Source organism: Lobosporangium transversale, assembly GCF_002105155.1.
Source record: "Lobosporangium transversale strain NRRL 3116 chromosome Unknown BCR41scaffold_7, whole genome shotgun sequence".
NCBI classification, from domain to species: Eukaryota; Fungi; Mortierellomycota; class Mortierellomycetes; order Mortierellales; family Mortierellaceae; genus Lobosporangium; species Lobosporangium transversale.
This window is the reverse complement of record NW_019028985.1, coordinates 341,273-357,291: the sequence shown is the minus strand read 5'-3', so window position 1 is coordinate 357,291 and position 16,019 is coordinate 341,273. Positions and strand designations below refer to the sequence as shown.

At 41.8% G+C, this 16,019-nt stretch overlaps 4 protein-coding genes across 4 annotated transcripts; all 4 read left to right on the top strand.

Annotated features, from left to right (window-relative positions):
* Positions 1–1,651: 1,651 nt before the first annotated feature.
* BCR41DRAFT_419884 (putative stearoyl-CoA desaturase) lies at positions 1,652–3,585 on the top strand (the record flags this gene model as incomplete). The annotated part of the gene is made up of 3 exons (XM_022029823.1): positions 1,652–2,072; positions 2,435–2,586; positions 2,695–3,585. Exons 1-3 carry the CDS (start codon positions 1,730–1,732, stop codon positions 3,583–3,585), a joined length of 1,386 nt encoding a protein of 461 aa, XP_021884126.1. The 5' UTR covers positions 1,652–1,729.
* A 1,761-nt stretch (positions 3,586–5,346) lies between these two features.
* On the top strand, positions 5,347–7,346 carry BCR41DRAFT_319094 (putative stearoyl-CoA desaturase). The gene is made up of 3 exons (XM_022021337.1): positions 5,347–5,871; positions 6,156–6,307; positions 6,416–7,346. Exons 1-3 carry the CDS (start codon positions 5,490–5,492, stop codon positions 7,313–7,315), a joined length of 1,434 nt encoding a protein of 477 aa, XP_021884125.1. The 5' UTR covers positions 5,347–5,489; the 3' UTR covers positions 7,316–7,346.
* Positions 7,347–7,467: 121 nt separating this feature from the next.
* BCR41DRAFT_384461 (hypothetical protein) lies at positions 7,468–8,651 on the top strand. Its single transcript, XM_022027576.1, has 5 exons — positions 7,468–7,752; positions 7,841–7,920; positions 8,050–8,183; positions 8,281–8,330; positions 8,439–8,651. The coding sequence occupies exons 1-5, from the start codon at positions 7,569–7,571 to the stop codon at positions 8,573–8,575; spliced, it is 585 nt and encodes a 194-aa protein (XP_021884124.1). The 5' UTR covers positions 7,468–7,568; the 3' UTR covers positions 8,576–8,651.
* A 3,158-nt stretch (positions 8,652–11,809) lies between these two features.
* BCR41DRAFT_376930 (coatomer WD associated region-domain-containing protein) lies at positions 11,810–15,903 on the top strand (the record flags this gene model as incomplete). Its single annotated transcript, XM_022027073.1, has 12 exons — positions 11,810–11,812; positions 11,983–12,003; positions 12,191–12,307; positions 12,409–12,445; positions 12,552–12,781; positions 12,959–13,444; positions 13,611–13,921; positions 14,064–14,262; positions 14,381–14,547; positions 14,650–15,372; positions 15,490–15,606; positions 15,855–15,903. The coding sequence occupies 12 exons, from the start codon at positions 11,810–11,812 to the stop codon at positions 15,901–15,903; spliced, it is 2,460 nt and encodes an 819-aa protein (XP_021884123.1).
* Between the last annotated feature and the right edge of the window lie 116 nt (positions 15,904–16,019).

Sequence of the window (16,019 nt, the reverse complement as noted above, 5' to 3'; positions counted from 1 at the left end):
TCTTATCTAATGATACGAGATTTCGGCTTTAGACACTTCACATCTATTCTGGCTTAACCTTGCATTCATTGTGGACTATGTCTCTGCGCTATACTTCTTTTATGGCTCTGTAATGGCAGATCCTGGCTGGACGAAACCCAATACATCGATCGAGTCTCAACGAGAAGCTGTTATACAAATGGCCGATCGAGGTTTGTTAGATGCACGACACTTCTGTGTGACATGTGTGAGCCAAAGACCCATGAGGTCCAAGCATTGCAAGGTCTGCAATCGATGTGTAGCCAAGTTTGATCACCATTGCCCTTGGATCTATAATTGTATTGGCGCCAAGAATCATAGGTCTTTTATCATTTTCCTGGCACTATTCCTCTCTACAGTACCCATGTACGCATATCTTTCATTTGAATGTAAGTATCTGTAATATCATGTCTTGAAAATGAATACGATATATATGTTAATGTCTATAGTCTTTTTTTTACATTCCTAATGCAATATTACATTTTCATGCTTCCACTAGACCTTGCGGTGATGTCGCCCAAGTATGATCCCAAATCACCCAACCCATGTCTCCTTGGGCCTAGTCTATGTAGTTATTTTCAATATGATGCGTTTACAACAACGCTTGCGTTCTGGTCTATCTTCCAAATGACATGGCCTGGACTCCTTTTCATTGTACAGCTGTATCAAATTGGACAAGCCAAGACAACAAACGAAGCCTTGAATCATCATCGACACAGCTATCTAGGAAGATCCAACAATATCCGCCAGCGTGTTCTCCGATCTCTTGCTGAGATTGATTCTGAGATGGCTGGTGTTGGCCATCCACTCCAAGAAGAAAGTATTAATTTACTAGAGGCGGGGACAGGAGCAGGAGTTGAAGAAGATGACACTACATTAATGACGAGAGAAGAGGAATCTAAGCCAATTGGGATTGGTGATCATTCGGACCATAATGGTCATCGGCACAACCACAGAGGAAGAGGAGGAGGCATGTGGAATTTGCTTGTAGGGACTGCAAGGAGGCGCAAGCATCATGGCGATGGAAATGAAGAGTCCAACCCATTTGACTTTGGACTGTGGCAGAACTGTGTGGGGTTCTTTTCAGAAGACCGGCGAGGACCCTTGCGAGGGATCAACTGGTATACGTTTTATGAAGTAGAGTCAACGCGATCAAACCTTTTGAATCCTTCAATGGCAACAACCAGGAGGCTGTAATTTGTTAAGCATAGGAATTAAATTAAAAGACTTATAATAAACATAATTCCCAGTTTAATAATCATTGAAGAACAAGATGACCAACGGGCAATTATCCAAGAGATTTAATAACCATACTTGATTAATAATGTGTCAGGGACAGAAAACTATTATGAACGATTGTATATTCATGCTGCTTTTGATAATAGAGAAACGATACTACCAAGCAAGAAAAATAGTGCATGGTGAAAAAGGATTTGCTTCTCCTCTGACAAATAATATAGGTGACCCCAAACATTTGCCCATATTCGCATATTAACTTGCAGTAGAAAGTGCGATTACCATCTTTTTTTGATTACGTCAATGGATGTGCCTCTTTCTCAACATGACAATCTTTCCATATAACAGCCCTTTTAATATCTTCTTTCTTTTCCTTTGCCTTTCCTATCCGTTTTTACTTTAATACTCCATCAACAGCAAGTAAAAGACAAAAAAACAAAAACAAACAAAAAAAAACAAAAAAAAAAATCAATACATGGCGCACAACCTGGAGACAAAGTCGGAAGTGAGACTCATCGCTGGGTCCACTACAATCGCTAAGGCCTCTAGTAGCCGCAGCGTTGCCAGTGGTAGCACTGCCATTGTCGAACATGCCGAAAAAATACCCAAGATCACGACCAAGGTCGACTATTCAGTTCTATACGAGCCATGGTCCATCCATAACTTTTATAAAAAAGTGAATTGGATGCTTGTGGGTTCATTGCTATTGATGCCTAGCTATGGATTTTATATGGCATTGACATCCGTGCCATTGCAGCAAAAGACGGCCATTTTTGCTTTTGCATATTTTCTCCTCACAATATTCGGAATCACTGCAGGTACTTTTTTTTTTTTTTTTTTTTTTTGGAAAATATCGCTCTCGTGGCTTCTTGGAATTTGGATGGCAACACAGTGTAGGATCATTGAAAGTAAAGAGAGCTAGAGAAAAGAAGTAGCATCCCCGCATTTTACTGCATCTCTTTTTATCACGAAGAACCATAGAATCACTTTACTGTGCCTTTTCAAAACCACAAGCTCCTCTGTTGTTCTCGTACCCAGTGAAATAAGACTATAGAGAATTGGAAAAGCCAAAAAATGGCTAAAGGAGATTGAAAGCAAAAACAGCACAAAGCTTAGAAAATTAGCCTTTGCCATTGTGATGCTAGCAATAGTCCACTCACTACTCTTTGTTTTACTATAGGATATCATCGTTTATGGTCCCATCGCTCCTACGTTGCTTCACCCTTGCTTCAAGTTATCCTCATGATCGGGGGTACAGGAGCTATGCAAGGCACCATCCTTTGGTGGGCTCGTAACCATCGTGCACACCACCGGTACACCGACACGGACAAGGTATGCAGCGCTGTTAAATGAAGGTCTAACATCATCTTTTAATCCTCTTGTCATGCCTGTTCCTATCTGACTAAACTTCTGATCACATCTGATCCCATCCTCGATTAGGATCCCTATGGAGCGCATAAGGGTCTACTCTGGTCGCATATTCTATGGTTGTTAATTCACCAGGATCCTGCTGCTGTGGGGTGGGCAGATACCTCCGACCTGGAGACTAACAAATTGGTCATGTTCCAGGAGAAACACGAAGTTTGGATTGTGCCGACGGTCTCCTTGGTTGCTCCAGCTGTGATTGCTGGATTAGGATGGGGTGATTACTGGGGTGGTTTTATCTATGGTGGCATCATACGCCAATTCATAGTTCATCAAAGCATCTTCTATGTCAACTCGGTCGCCCACTGGCTCGGTGACAGGCCGTTTGATGACCGTCATTCTCCATGTGACCACTTCGTTACAGCATTGTTAACAATGGGTGAAGGCTACCATAACTACCATCATGAGTTCCCTCAGGATTATAGATGTGCTATCAAGATCTATCAGTACGATCCTACAAAGTGGCTAATCGCCTTTTGCTCATTCATTGGTCTTGCTCGGGACTTGAAACGCTTCCCTTCTAATGAGATCAAGAAAGGTCAACTCAAAATGCAGCAAAAGAAGCTCGACAAGGTGAAATCGACATTGATCTGGGGTACACCGATTGATCAGCTTCCTATCTTCTCGTTTGACGAGTTCCATGACATGGCTAACAAAGAAGGTCGGGCTGTCACCTTGATCGAGGGCATCATCTATGATATCTCGAGCTTCATAGACGAACATCCAGGTGGGCGAAGCTTGATCCGTAGTGCCATTGGTAAGGATGCTACAACATCATTCAATGGCGGTGTATACGATCATTCAAGCGCAGCACGACATTTGTTGGAGCGGATGCGGGTAGGTGTAGTTGCTGGTGGTGGTTATGTAGAGCATCGACGCAAAGGCACGACTATTTTGAATCGTTAATAAATCCTGAGTGATTACCATAAGCAAATGAGGGAAATCATATACCTAGAAGTCGACAGGTGACCAAAAAGTGATGCTTTCTTGGCTATTGCTATAGGAATGATAACCCAATGAAACTGGGCCCAATTTTGTATAACCAGGCCTTGAAATAAAGCTGCTACTGTTTGTAATGCGACCTATAGGAAGGGATGATATATGAGAGTATAATGGACTATTTAACATTAGAAGCGAGAGATTAAAATGTGAGGCCCTTTGACAAAAAGGGAACTATACACTATAGATGAGTGTCAGCTCCTTTTTAAGCCTTTCAGCAAGCGTGTTTGTCGCTATTGCTAGGCACAATAACCTATAGTTTCTATTATATACAATAATATACAATAATATATCCTCATTCTTTTGCTAGACCTTGCGGTGATGTGGCCCAAGTATGATCCCAAATCACCCAACCCATGTCTCCTTGGGCCTAGTCTATGTAGTTATTTTCAATATGATGCGTTTACAACAACGCTTGCATTCTGGTCTATCTTCCAAATGACATGGCCTGGACTCCTTCTCATTGTACAGCTGTATCAAATTGGGCGAGTCAAGACAACAAACGAAACCCTGAATCACTAGTGACACAGCTATCTAGGAAGATCCAACAATATCCGCCTGTGTGTTTTCCGGTCTTTCACTGATTGATTCTGAAATGGTGCGTGTCTGAGATGTTTTTCAGATATTAGAAGTCAAGGAGATCAAAAGTTGTTTTTATTATTGTCAAACGAGAGCCTTTTATCAAGGACTCTCTATGACCGTCACATGATATTCTGACCTTATGAATAAAAATGGAAGTGCACCTGAGGTGCACTCCCAAGCCTCGGTACGTAACAGTGTCGACCATCCACTCCGAGGAGAGACCAATCTATTCGCTAGAAGGCAGGAGTAGGAGTTGAAGAGAGTGAAACTACATTAATGACGAGAGAAGAGGAATCTAAGCCAATTGGAATTGGTGATCATTCGGACCATAGAGGAAGAGGAGGAGGCATGTGGAGTTTGCTTGTAGGGACTGCAAGGAGGCGCAGGCATCATGGCGATGGAAATGAAGAGTCCAACCCATTTGACTTTGGACTGTGGCAGAACTGTGTGGGGTTCTTTTTCAGATGATCGACGAGGACCTTTGCGCGGGCCAACTGGTGCATACGTTACATGAGGTGGAGCCAACGCGATTGGGTCTTTTGAATCCTCAACGGCAACAAAAATATGACATATTTCAGTCTCTTAATAAGTATGATCGGTAGGAAATTATCCAATGGATATTTAGTAACCTTATCTGATTAACATGCACAAGAGCAAATCATTGTCTATGATGTTCGCATGCCATGCATAAAGAAGGAAAAGAAAAAACAATGCCAAGCCATAAATAATTTCCAGGGTCCTTCACAGACTAGCAAGATAAAAAAAAAAAAAAGTGCGCTTCATTGACTGGCTTGATATTCGGATGACAACACGAGAGGGCCGCATTGACATCCCGCCTATTTAATATTATAAATATATTTTAAACATCAAACATCAAACATCAGTCCACTGTCTTCCATGCGAATGAGGCTGTTTCTTGGAGGAACAGCAGTAATAGAAATCTTTTTTTTTTTTTTTACTGTAGATGTGGTAAATGTATTGGAATGCATGGGTCTTCTTCCTCAATAAGGTATATACAAGCCTTTTCTCCGTCGGACGGACCTTTTACTCTCTTCTTCGCTTACTGATCCTTTCTTTCTTCTTTTTCTTTTTCTTTGTCTCACTTTGCCATTCTTGTCCGCTTTCAGCTCTTATTCCATCTGTTCCGTTCCTAGTTAGTACTTCTTCAACCACACAGTAAAAGAAAAAAAAAAAGAATATAGAGAAAATAAAGACGAAAGGAAGAGCGTATGTCATCGATAACAGAAGCCACTAAGCGCACAACCCGGACAGCATTCATGAAAGACACAAATTCAGAAATGGAGTCCGTTACCGAAGCCACTACCACTACTAAAATCCCTAGAAGCCGCATCGATTTTAGCGATAAGGCCAACACTATCAAGCATATTGAAGAGATACCCAAGATCAATACCAAGGCCGACTTTTCAGTACTATATGAGCCATGGTCCATCCATAACTTTTATAAAAAAATAGATTGGGTTCATGTGCTGCCGTTAATATTCATGCCAATCTATGGGTTCTATACGGCATTGACGTCCGTACCATTGCAGCAAAAGACGGCCATCTTTGCTGTTGGTTATTTCGTATTCACAGGCTTGGGAATAACTGCAGGTACTTTTTTTTTTTTTTTTTTTTTTTTTTGCAGGAATATGGTTTGAGGACTTCTTGTTTTGTTTGACTTTTTTTGGAAAGCAAGAAAGAAAGGAAACAAAAAAAAAGGGGGGGGAGGAACAAAAAAAGGGAACGGCAACATCGCACATGTCGTACCACTTTTTTGTTTACTGAATAGAAAGCCAAGAGAAAAAAAAAAAAAAAAAAAAAACTGGCACAAGGCATTAGTCTTTGCTATTGCGGTGCAAGCAACGGTCCACTCACTACTCTTTGTTTTACTATAGGATATCATCGTTTATGGTCCCATCGCTCCTACGCTGCTTCACCCTTGCTACAATTTACTCTTATGATTGCGTCCACAGGAGCTATGCAAGGCTCCATCCTTTGGTGGTGTCGTAACCATCGTGCACATCATCGATATACAGATACGGACAAGGTATGCAAAGTTGTTAAATGAAGGTCTAGCATCATCTTTCAATCCCCTTGCCATTTCTGTTCCCATCTGACTAAACTTCTGATTATATTTGGCTCCATACTCATTTAGGATCCCTATGGAGTGAAGAAGGGTTTAATCTGGTCACATATTATATGGATGTTGATTTATCAGGATCCTGCTGCTGTGGGATGGGCAGATATCTCCGATCTGAAGGCTGATAAGTTGGTCATGTTCCAGCACAATCACTTCCCCTGGCTCGCGCCAATGATTTCCTTGGGTGTCCCAACCGTGGTTGCTGGATTAGGATGGGGTGATTACTGGGGTGGTTTTATCTATGGTGGCATTATACGCCAATTCATAGTCCATCAAAGCACCTTCTGTGTCAACTCGCTCGCTCATTGGCTCGGCGACATGCCATTTGATGATCGCCGTACTCCACGCGACCACCTGTTTACAGCATTGTTAACACTGGGTGAAGGCTACCATAACTTTCATCATGAGTTCCCTCAGGATTATAGAAATGCTATCAAGATCTATCAGTACGATCCTACAAAGTGGCTAATCGCCTTTTGCTCATTCATTGGTCTTGCTCGGGACTTGAAACGCTTCCCTTCTAATGAGATCAAGAAAGGTCAACTCAAAATGCAGCAAAAGAAGCTCGACAAGGTGAAATCGACATTGATCTGGGGTACACCGATTGATCAGCTTCCTATCTTCTCGTTTGACGAGTTCCATGACATGGCTAACAAAGAAGGTCGGGCTGTCACCTTGATCGAGGGCATCATCTATGATATCTCGAGCTTCATAGACGAACATCCAGGTGGGCGAAGCTTGATCCGTAGTGCCATTGGTAAGGATGCTACAACATCATTCAATGGCGGTGTATACGATCATTCAAGCGCAGCACGACATTTGTTGGAGCGGATGCGGGTAGGTGTAGTTGCTGGTGGTGGTTATGTAGAGCATCGATGCAAAGGCACGATTATTTCTCATGCATTAAAGCAATAAATAAATAAAGATCCCACGCATCTATTGTCAGTTGTTGCCAAATGTGGAATATATGCTTATTATTTTTGTTTACAAAGCCCAATTACCATTTTAGTGAAGCATTTTAAATATTCCAGTAGACCTGTGTTTTGCCATGTTCCTTGCCCCAGGCCCAGGGCGCTGTCTGTATATCTTTTATTCAGATCCAAGGTTGTTCCGTCTTTCTTTCCTTGCCTCTCCATTTCTCACTCTTCTTGAATAGAAACTCAGCATTATGACCAACATCTCTACTCGCAAGTCCTTTCTAAGAGTACCTGCTCCCACAAAGGCGAACGCTCATCCTATTCCTCCTTTCGGCTACCTACTGATCGCCCTAGTAGCCATTCAGTGGTTCCGTGCCACGTCCTTACCAGTCAAACTTCAGAGTGTAGGTGGAGCAGCAGCTTTCAGTGTCACAGGTAAGGCAGTTATTCTTTGTGCTACCGATTTTTGCATTCGTGCTAATAACGTGTCCCGCTAATTGTTGATACTCTTCGGTTCAAATAGAATATTTGTTCCATATGATGACAGTCCAATTGCCTGATGGCACGGTTTGTATTAAGCCATTTTCACGTCCTGGAAGCACTGTATGGTTACTCTACACAGTTTATGTGCCTTTTATTGTTCAAAGGAATGGTATATTAGACGTAGAGATGCTACAGTCCTCGACTATTTTGTATCCTAACTCCCCTCTGATCTATTCAACGTAATACTAGACTGTGCACCAATTCATCATGAATATCTTTTATATCCCAATCTTCATTAATGCCTACCATGCACTGACTGGCTCAATGCTTCAGCGTATTTTGTTTACCCCAATCAACGTCTGGGCTCTGGAACTCATTCAAGGGTAAGTGTAAACACGAGCATGGACATGGTCCTGATCCGTGCTAAATGTTGAATAAAGGGCCTTGATTGATCAGTTTGTTTGTATTTATCTTCACCAGAAACACTATGATCTATTTGATCGGATACAATCCTGCATGGTCCTATCAAGGTATGTGAACGACTTATCAGATGTCAATTATGAACAACATCACTATGCAGAGATATTAGGATATATCCCATGTTTGCTTAAACGTGCTCTGTTGTATATAATTATTAGGATATGATGCCTTCTGCCATGGCACGATCAAACTGTGGTTTGTCCATTACTGGCTGGCCATGGGAGTTTTGTATGAACTGGTCGTCTTGCGATACTTGATTCCCTTCTCCCACACAATTGTTGGATACGTTTCATAGATCTAAAGCTTAGACACAGATTTGCTTGTGAGACAGATTTTTGTATCATGAATTAAAAATTGGATTCAAACGTGGCAAGAACCTGTTGCCCTCATGTATCTCTCTCTGTCTGTCTCTCTCTTTTTCTTAATGTTTTCCTCCTTCCTATGTGGATTGAGAGTCGATGATTGGTTAGGCAAGATCGATAGGATCAATAAGATCAGATCATGCGGAAAGATTTGTAATGTCAGAAACCAATCAGGATGAAGACCAGATGCAATGAGAAAAGCAATGAGAGTAATAACGTAGACTCAGCGCGTAGCAAGCCCTTACAGAAAAGGATGACTCTATTGTTAGACGTATACAAGTGCTTTGCGCCAGCTAAGCGTCTACACGTTCAAGAGGATGTAGCGAGTCAGGCGATTCATCTCGCGTGGCAAGAATAAAAAATTCTCAGTGTTGAGTGCGCGAGACGTACCACCAGTTCGTGATGCAGGTTGATCGGGATGTTCAGATAGCGAGATGGTCATTTCACTGTTGACAGTCATGGTGAAGGCTCTCAGGTTAGATCTCATGACCACTAAACTCCAGGTTCTCAAACAAGAACTTTTGTAAGCGATCAAATCCATTTCTGATTTTACAAAGATCTTGGGAGGGCTTATTAGTCCTCACATTCCACGAGAGGTCATCTTCGCTGATGGTCCCATGCCTCATCGACGTGTAGTAGGCCCTATGCGCCGCTCACGAACCCACGTACATGAAAGGTTCAGTCCAAGAGCAAACCACAAAGCGAGGAGACCAAGTCGAAACCTCTCCATGACTGCCAACAATGTGACAAGAATTATTCTCGCACTACCGAGGGGCACAAGCAATGCTCGAAATATAGCTTTCTGGACACAGAGCGTCTGAATGTATCAGAAACGTCAGCCAATCTGGTAAGAATAATATCAGATTGAATGACAATTCCATCGCAATCAAATCGTCTCCACTGTCAATGCACAGGTTCTAACCGGCTCAAACAGTCGTTAACCATAGTCGATATCAGTTAAATAATAACGTCAATAAACCTAAAAGCATACTAGCCTTGTCTAAATATGCCAAGTCCTATTCTGATCCATCTCTTGGATCAACTTATGATGCTCTTTGGTAGCCAGTCTAGGATAGCTATGACAGTAGTCAATACTAAAGAACTACTATGGCATGGTTAATGCATCACTGCTACATTGCCCTATCGTATAAAAGTCTCATCTCTATCCATGTCGACTGCTACTTCTAAAGATGACGCCCATATCTCACCCAAACTTCGTCTTAACCATGACAGGGCTGACAAAAGGATCATTGTTTCTGTAAATTTGGAAGGAGAAAAAAGTATGGCAGACACAGGTGGAGTGTTACCATGATATATTATTGCATATTTGTTAAGAATTCGTGTTCGTTTTTTAATTGAGAAACGTGGTCTGTGCCCTACGACATGCTTGAGATTTTATACACGTTCGTTTTTTTTTTTTTTTTTTTTTTTTTATTTCTATCAAGGCCATCCCTACTTCCCTTTGCCCCTTCGTCCTTTATACTTTTACATTTTTTCATTTTTACTCAGATCGTCACCATGAAGCGCCAGCTCAGATCAAACTTTAAGCTGACGGGACTGGAGTTCTGAAAGAGAACCAAAGTCCTACTTCTCAGATTCCATCTCAAACGTCCACTATCCTTCTACATTTACCCTTTCCTTCCAAAGAAATAACCGCCAAATATGATTTTTTCGCAAATATACGTGCAACATTGTGTAGATACCATTACGTAGGCGTTGTTGAATCGCTCTCTCTGTCATTTCCTGCATTTTTTTTTTTTTTTTTTTTTTTTTATGAGAAGATTGGTATCGCTCGAGCGTATGGAAACTATGCTTGTTTCACTTACAAATTTACGGAGGGAGAATCGATGCCCCAATCATTGTTGCCTCAAGCGCTTAGCAGTGCTGATAAGGAAGCCCCTCGCAGTCTTCGCTGCTGTGATAGTGGGTCTAAACTCCTCGGGACACATTTGAGACAACATATGCGCGAGGCACATCCTACTAATATTTCAGTACCAATCGCATCACGATCATATGCACCAGGCATCTATGGCAGTATTTTAACCGTGATAGGACTGATTCCAGGAAACTGGCGCGATTGGTACGGTGGCAACGCGCACTGATGGAATACTTATGAATGCCAACAGCTCTATATCTTTGCAATTTGAGCCTGCAATGAATATTTTTAAAAGAGGTCTTAAATGGCAACTGTTTTTTAGATCAGTATGGAGGCTGACACCACAGCGTACCTCTAGCAAAAAAGTCGGGAAGGGAGTAGAAAATAATAGAGGTAGACGCTTGATGTTTTGTTTATCTTTAGGCTGGGAATAGAGGGGGCGAAAAATGGTAGATGTGCAGAGAAGTGGAGGTAATTAAAAGATGAATGTAGGTACATCATGATGATATAGCTGATATCTTGATACATGATTTTTTGAGTAAATAAAAAATGCACCGAGTAGGTTGGGACACCAGTATTGCTTTTATGCGCCATAATTGCAGCTTCGTATGAGCGACAAGAAACCGAATGTTCTCTGCTAGTAGGAAGCACAGAGGACCGGATCTGGCCAACCCATGAGCAGATGAAAGCTAAATGGGTAAATTTGCCTGTTTTACGATGCAAGGGATACACTAATGATTAAGCCCAAGATCTTTTGAATATGCCCCTATCACCACGGCTACCTTGGTCTTTGCGCCACCAACGCGTGTTTCTTACTTTTTTTTTTTTTTTTTGGGACGTAGATGGATTGGGGCCATGGATATTTTAGAAGAAACTCATCAATTATATCGTATATATGAGCTCCGACTAAGAGCTTGTCGTGTAAGACGACACGTTCGATAACTTGATAATGGATGTAACAGACATGGGAAAGGAAAGAAAATTAAAAAGCCACGTAACTGAAACTTTAAAGCGTGCCAATTGATTATTCGCCTGTCCTTTTTGGCATCTGCATCATCTGAGCATTGCATTCTTGCATTCCATCCAAATCCATTTTTTTTTTTTTTTTTTTATCTCGTCCTTCATTTTTCTACTCCCTTTATTCTTTTTCCTCTTCTGAACGTGCCCTCGACAGAGTCACCGCGTCTGCTCCTTTCTCCTTTCATCTGAATTTGATCATCTTCCTGCAATCAATATCTAACAGCCCAACCAGTATAGAAAACACCTCAGAAGGACACGCGTTTTTGTCATCATGGTAAAGATGCAGCCGAGCCTCAATATCTAATAATGAGAAGAAAACCTAGACATGATGACAATTTCAAGGAGCCGTCATGGATTCCCTTAACAATGTTTTATTTTACGATACTTACACCGTCATTCTTTTTTCTTTTTTCTTTTTTTTTTTTTTTTTTCTGACGATTTCAGGGCATGAAACTTGAGATCAAAGTATGATAAGAGTAATTCAATCAAGCATCTGCTAGCACTTTCCTTGAAACAGCTTGCCTGTCTCCTAGGGCGAACTTTTTCGTTCTTCCTTTTATACCTTTTTTTGACGTGTATTGTCCTATAATGCTGCTCACAATTATGGAGCTCCCCCTTTCAACGACTTTTTTCTTTTTAATCGTGGATTTAGAAAAAATTGATGGCACGCTCTGAGCGTGTCAAGTCCATGGACTTCCATCCGACAGAGCCATGGATCCTCGCCAGTTTGTACGATGGACATGCCTATATCTGGAATTATGAGACACAGGTATGCATCGATGTAGCTATTGTATTGTCTGTCTTAACTTGGTCGATAATTCATTATTGTAACCAATTGAGATTCTCTCTGGTTCAACTGTAATCTTTTAGGCGTTGGTCAAGACCTTTGAAGTCACAGATCAACCAGGTAAAAAAAAAGCGTGGAGAATATTGCGTGTTTTATAAATACTGATGAGGAGACAAGGAGACGTTAATGAATATATGCTATTCATGGATATACCCTCTTGTATTAGTCCGTGCCGCAAAGTTCATTGCTCGAAAGAACTACGTGATTACAGGATCGGATGACATGCAACTCCGCGTCTTCAACTACAACACACACGAGAAGATTCACAGCTGGGACGCCCATAGTGACTATATTCGTTGCATTGCTGTCCATCCTACTCTACCCTATGTTCTTTCTGGTTCGGATGATATGACGATCCGGCTGTGGGATTGGGACAAGAACTGGAAGTGCATGCAAGTATGTCAGAATGTTCTTTTTAGTTATGCTTGGCTTAATTAGTTTCATGGAAACATGTATATGATATGATAGGATAGGATAGGATAGGATAGCAACGTGTTCATTCATTTTCTCACACAACTTTTTTCTCTTTTTCTTTTTCCTTTATTTCACTCCTCTATATCGACCACCACGTAGACTTTTGAAGGCCATACGCATTTCATCATGACTGTTACTATTAATCCCAAGGACACCAACACTTTTGCCTCCGCTTGTGTGGATCGCACTGTGAAAGTCTGGTCTCTTGGATCCAGCGTTGCCAACTTCACATTGGAAGGACATGAGAAGGGCGTTAACTGGGTTGATTACTACTATGGAGGAGAGAAGCCTTACCTTGTGACAGCTGGCGATGACCAGCTTGTAAAGATTTGGGACTACCAGAACAAGACTTGTGTCCAAACACTGGAAGGGCATTCTCAGAATGTGACATTCGCGGTTTTTCATCCTGATCTCCCCATTATTATTTCAGGAAGCGAGGATGGAAGTGTCAAGCTCTGGCATTCCAACACATATCGTCTGGAAAACACTCTCAACTATGGCTTGAATCGCGCCTGGGCAATTGCCTACCGCCGGTCAACGAACGATGTTGGTCTAGGTTATGATCTTGGTTCGGTTGTTATCAAAGTAAGTCGACTTTTGCATTACTTTGCTTAACCTTTTTCTATTAATTTCATTGTTTTTACTATTTTACAAGGTTTATTCAACTATTTTGATGGCCGCATGGCAAGTTGGCAACTGTGATTAAATGGAAATATAATTAACATTCAAATGCATTCATAAAAAATCACAGCTGGGTCGTGAGGAGCCCACAGTCAGTATGGATAGTGGCGGAAAGATTATCTGGGCAAAGCATAACGACATTCAGACTGCCAATATCAAGGCTAGCATGGGTGACGATACTAAGGACGGTGAGCGTATTGTTTACGCTGCTAAGGACCTTGGTAACTGCGAAGTTTATCCTCAGATGCTCCAGCACAGTCCCAATGGTCGCTTCGTTGTCGTCTGCGGTGATGGAGAATACATTATTTACACTGCCTTGGCCTGGAGAAACAAGAGCTTTGGTAGTGGCCTGGAGTTTGTATGGGCACTGGATTCCAACTTGTGAGTATTGAATATCAAATGCATGTGCATTTGTTAAGAGACATATGTTTTTTTGAATATCCATTGTTAGAATAGCATTTGCTGATATGAGTGTTGTTGTTGTTTTTTTTTTTTTTTTTTTTCCTTCTTTTTCTGGTTCCAGGTATGCTGTCCGCGAATCGACTTCAAAGGTCAAGGTCTTCAAGAACTTTAAGGAGAAGCCTAACCATATCAGAGTCAACTACTCTGCTGAGGGTATTTTTGGGGGCACGCTTCTTGGAGTGAAGAGCGCAAGCTTCTTAAATTTATATGACTGGGAGACAGGCCTTACTGTCCGTCGGATTGATTGTAATCCCAAGAATGTAAGTGGTATATCCATTCATGCTTCTTTTTTGCCGGCTGTCAATTCACATCAAGATGCAGGTGACTTATTGCTTCCCTTGATGTATATCTGTCATGTGTATGGTATTGATTGAATAGGTGTATTGGTCAGAGACTGGAGATTTGATGACAATCGCCTGTGATGACTCGTTCTACGTCCTACGCTACAACCGCAATGCATACTCTCAGTTTGTTGAGAGTGGAGGCCAGGTTGGAGAGGAAGGTGTTGAAGAGGCTTTGGAGTTTGTTACAGAGATCGCTGAAAAGTAAGTCAATAATGCATATTTACTGTCATTTGTCAAGATGATGAATATATACCCTGTCAAAAGTAAAGTTTAGGTTTCTAATTCCAATTTGACTATTCAAAGTGTTCAAACTGGCTGCTGGGTCGGCGATTGCTTTATCTACACCAATACTTCCAATCGTCTTAATTACTTGGTTGGCGAACAAACACAGACGATTGCGCACTTTGATAATGCTCATTACCTTCTTGGTTACATTCCTCGTGACAACCGTCTCTACCTGGTGGACAAGGACGTCAATGTTGTCAGCTATGCCATTTCACTTACAGTGATCGAATATCAGACAGCAGTCTTGCGCGGTGACATGGAGACGGCAGAAACTTTGCTGCCTCGCATCCCTCATGAGCAATTAAATAAGATTGCAAGGTTCTTGGAAGGTCAGGACCATAAGGAACTTGCTCTACAAGTTTCTACGGACCAGGAACACAAGTTTGATCTGGCAATTCAACTTGAACGATTGGACATTGCTGTTGAAATTGCTCGTGTATCGGACTCTGAGCCCAAGTGGAAGACACTCGGTGATTGTGCTATGACCAAATGGAAAATCAATCTAGCGGAAGAATGCTTTATTCATGCCAAGGATTTGAGTGGATTGCTGCTTATCTACACATCTAGCGGCAATGCTGAGGGCATGCGACGATTAGCGACAATGGCCAAGGAAGCTGGAAAGAGCAACATTGCGTTTGCATGTTTCCTTTCTCTTGGCCAGGCAGAGGATTGTATCGACATCCTTGTGGAAACAGATCGTATCCCCGAGGCCGCCATAATGGCCAGAACATATCTCCCAAGGTACTGATGAAGATATATGATATGTCGTACTCGTGTTTTTTTTATTTTTTTTATTTTTTTTTTAGGCGAGAGTCAATACTTATGTCCTACGTTTTTATCTTTAAATAACTATTATAGTGCTGTGCCTCGCGTCCTCAAACTTTGGAAAGAATCACTTGTTGCAGCCAACAAGGAAAAGACTGCTCAGGCACTCGCTGATCCTACAGAATATGAGGATTTGTTCCCTGACTTTCAGTACGGACTTGCAGCTGAGGAGGCTGTAAAGGCCACACGATCAACACCAGTCCCCGCTACAGCCTACTATCAGTGGAAGGCGAGCCTTGGTCGAGATATTATTGCCGGTATATTATGCAAACCAAGCTGATGTCGGATATGCTTTTTGACCATATCAAGGATGATTCTTATGTGCTGATGCCTTTTTCCCTTTTTTTCCTCTAACCCGCTCTATCTTTTTCTTTCTCTTTCTTCCTTTTTTTCGATAGACATCAAATCGAATCAGGGTCTCCCAGATTTGCTGGCTCAGAATGCTGAGAACGGAGACCAGAGCGAGCATATTCAGGAGCAATATGATGAGGCCCCGTTGATCGATGTTAATGGCGATAGCACAAGTCACTTGCAACAATATCCTGCGTTGATGCAGGAGCGGG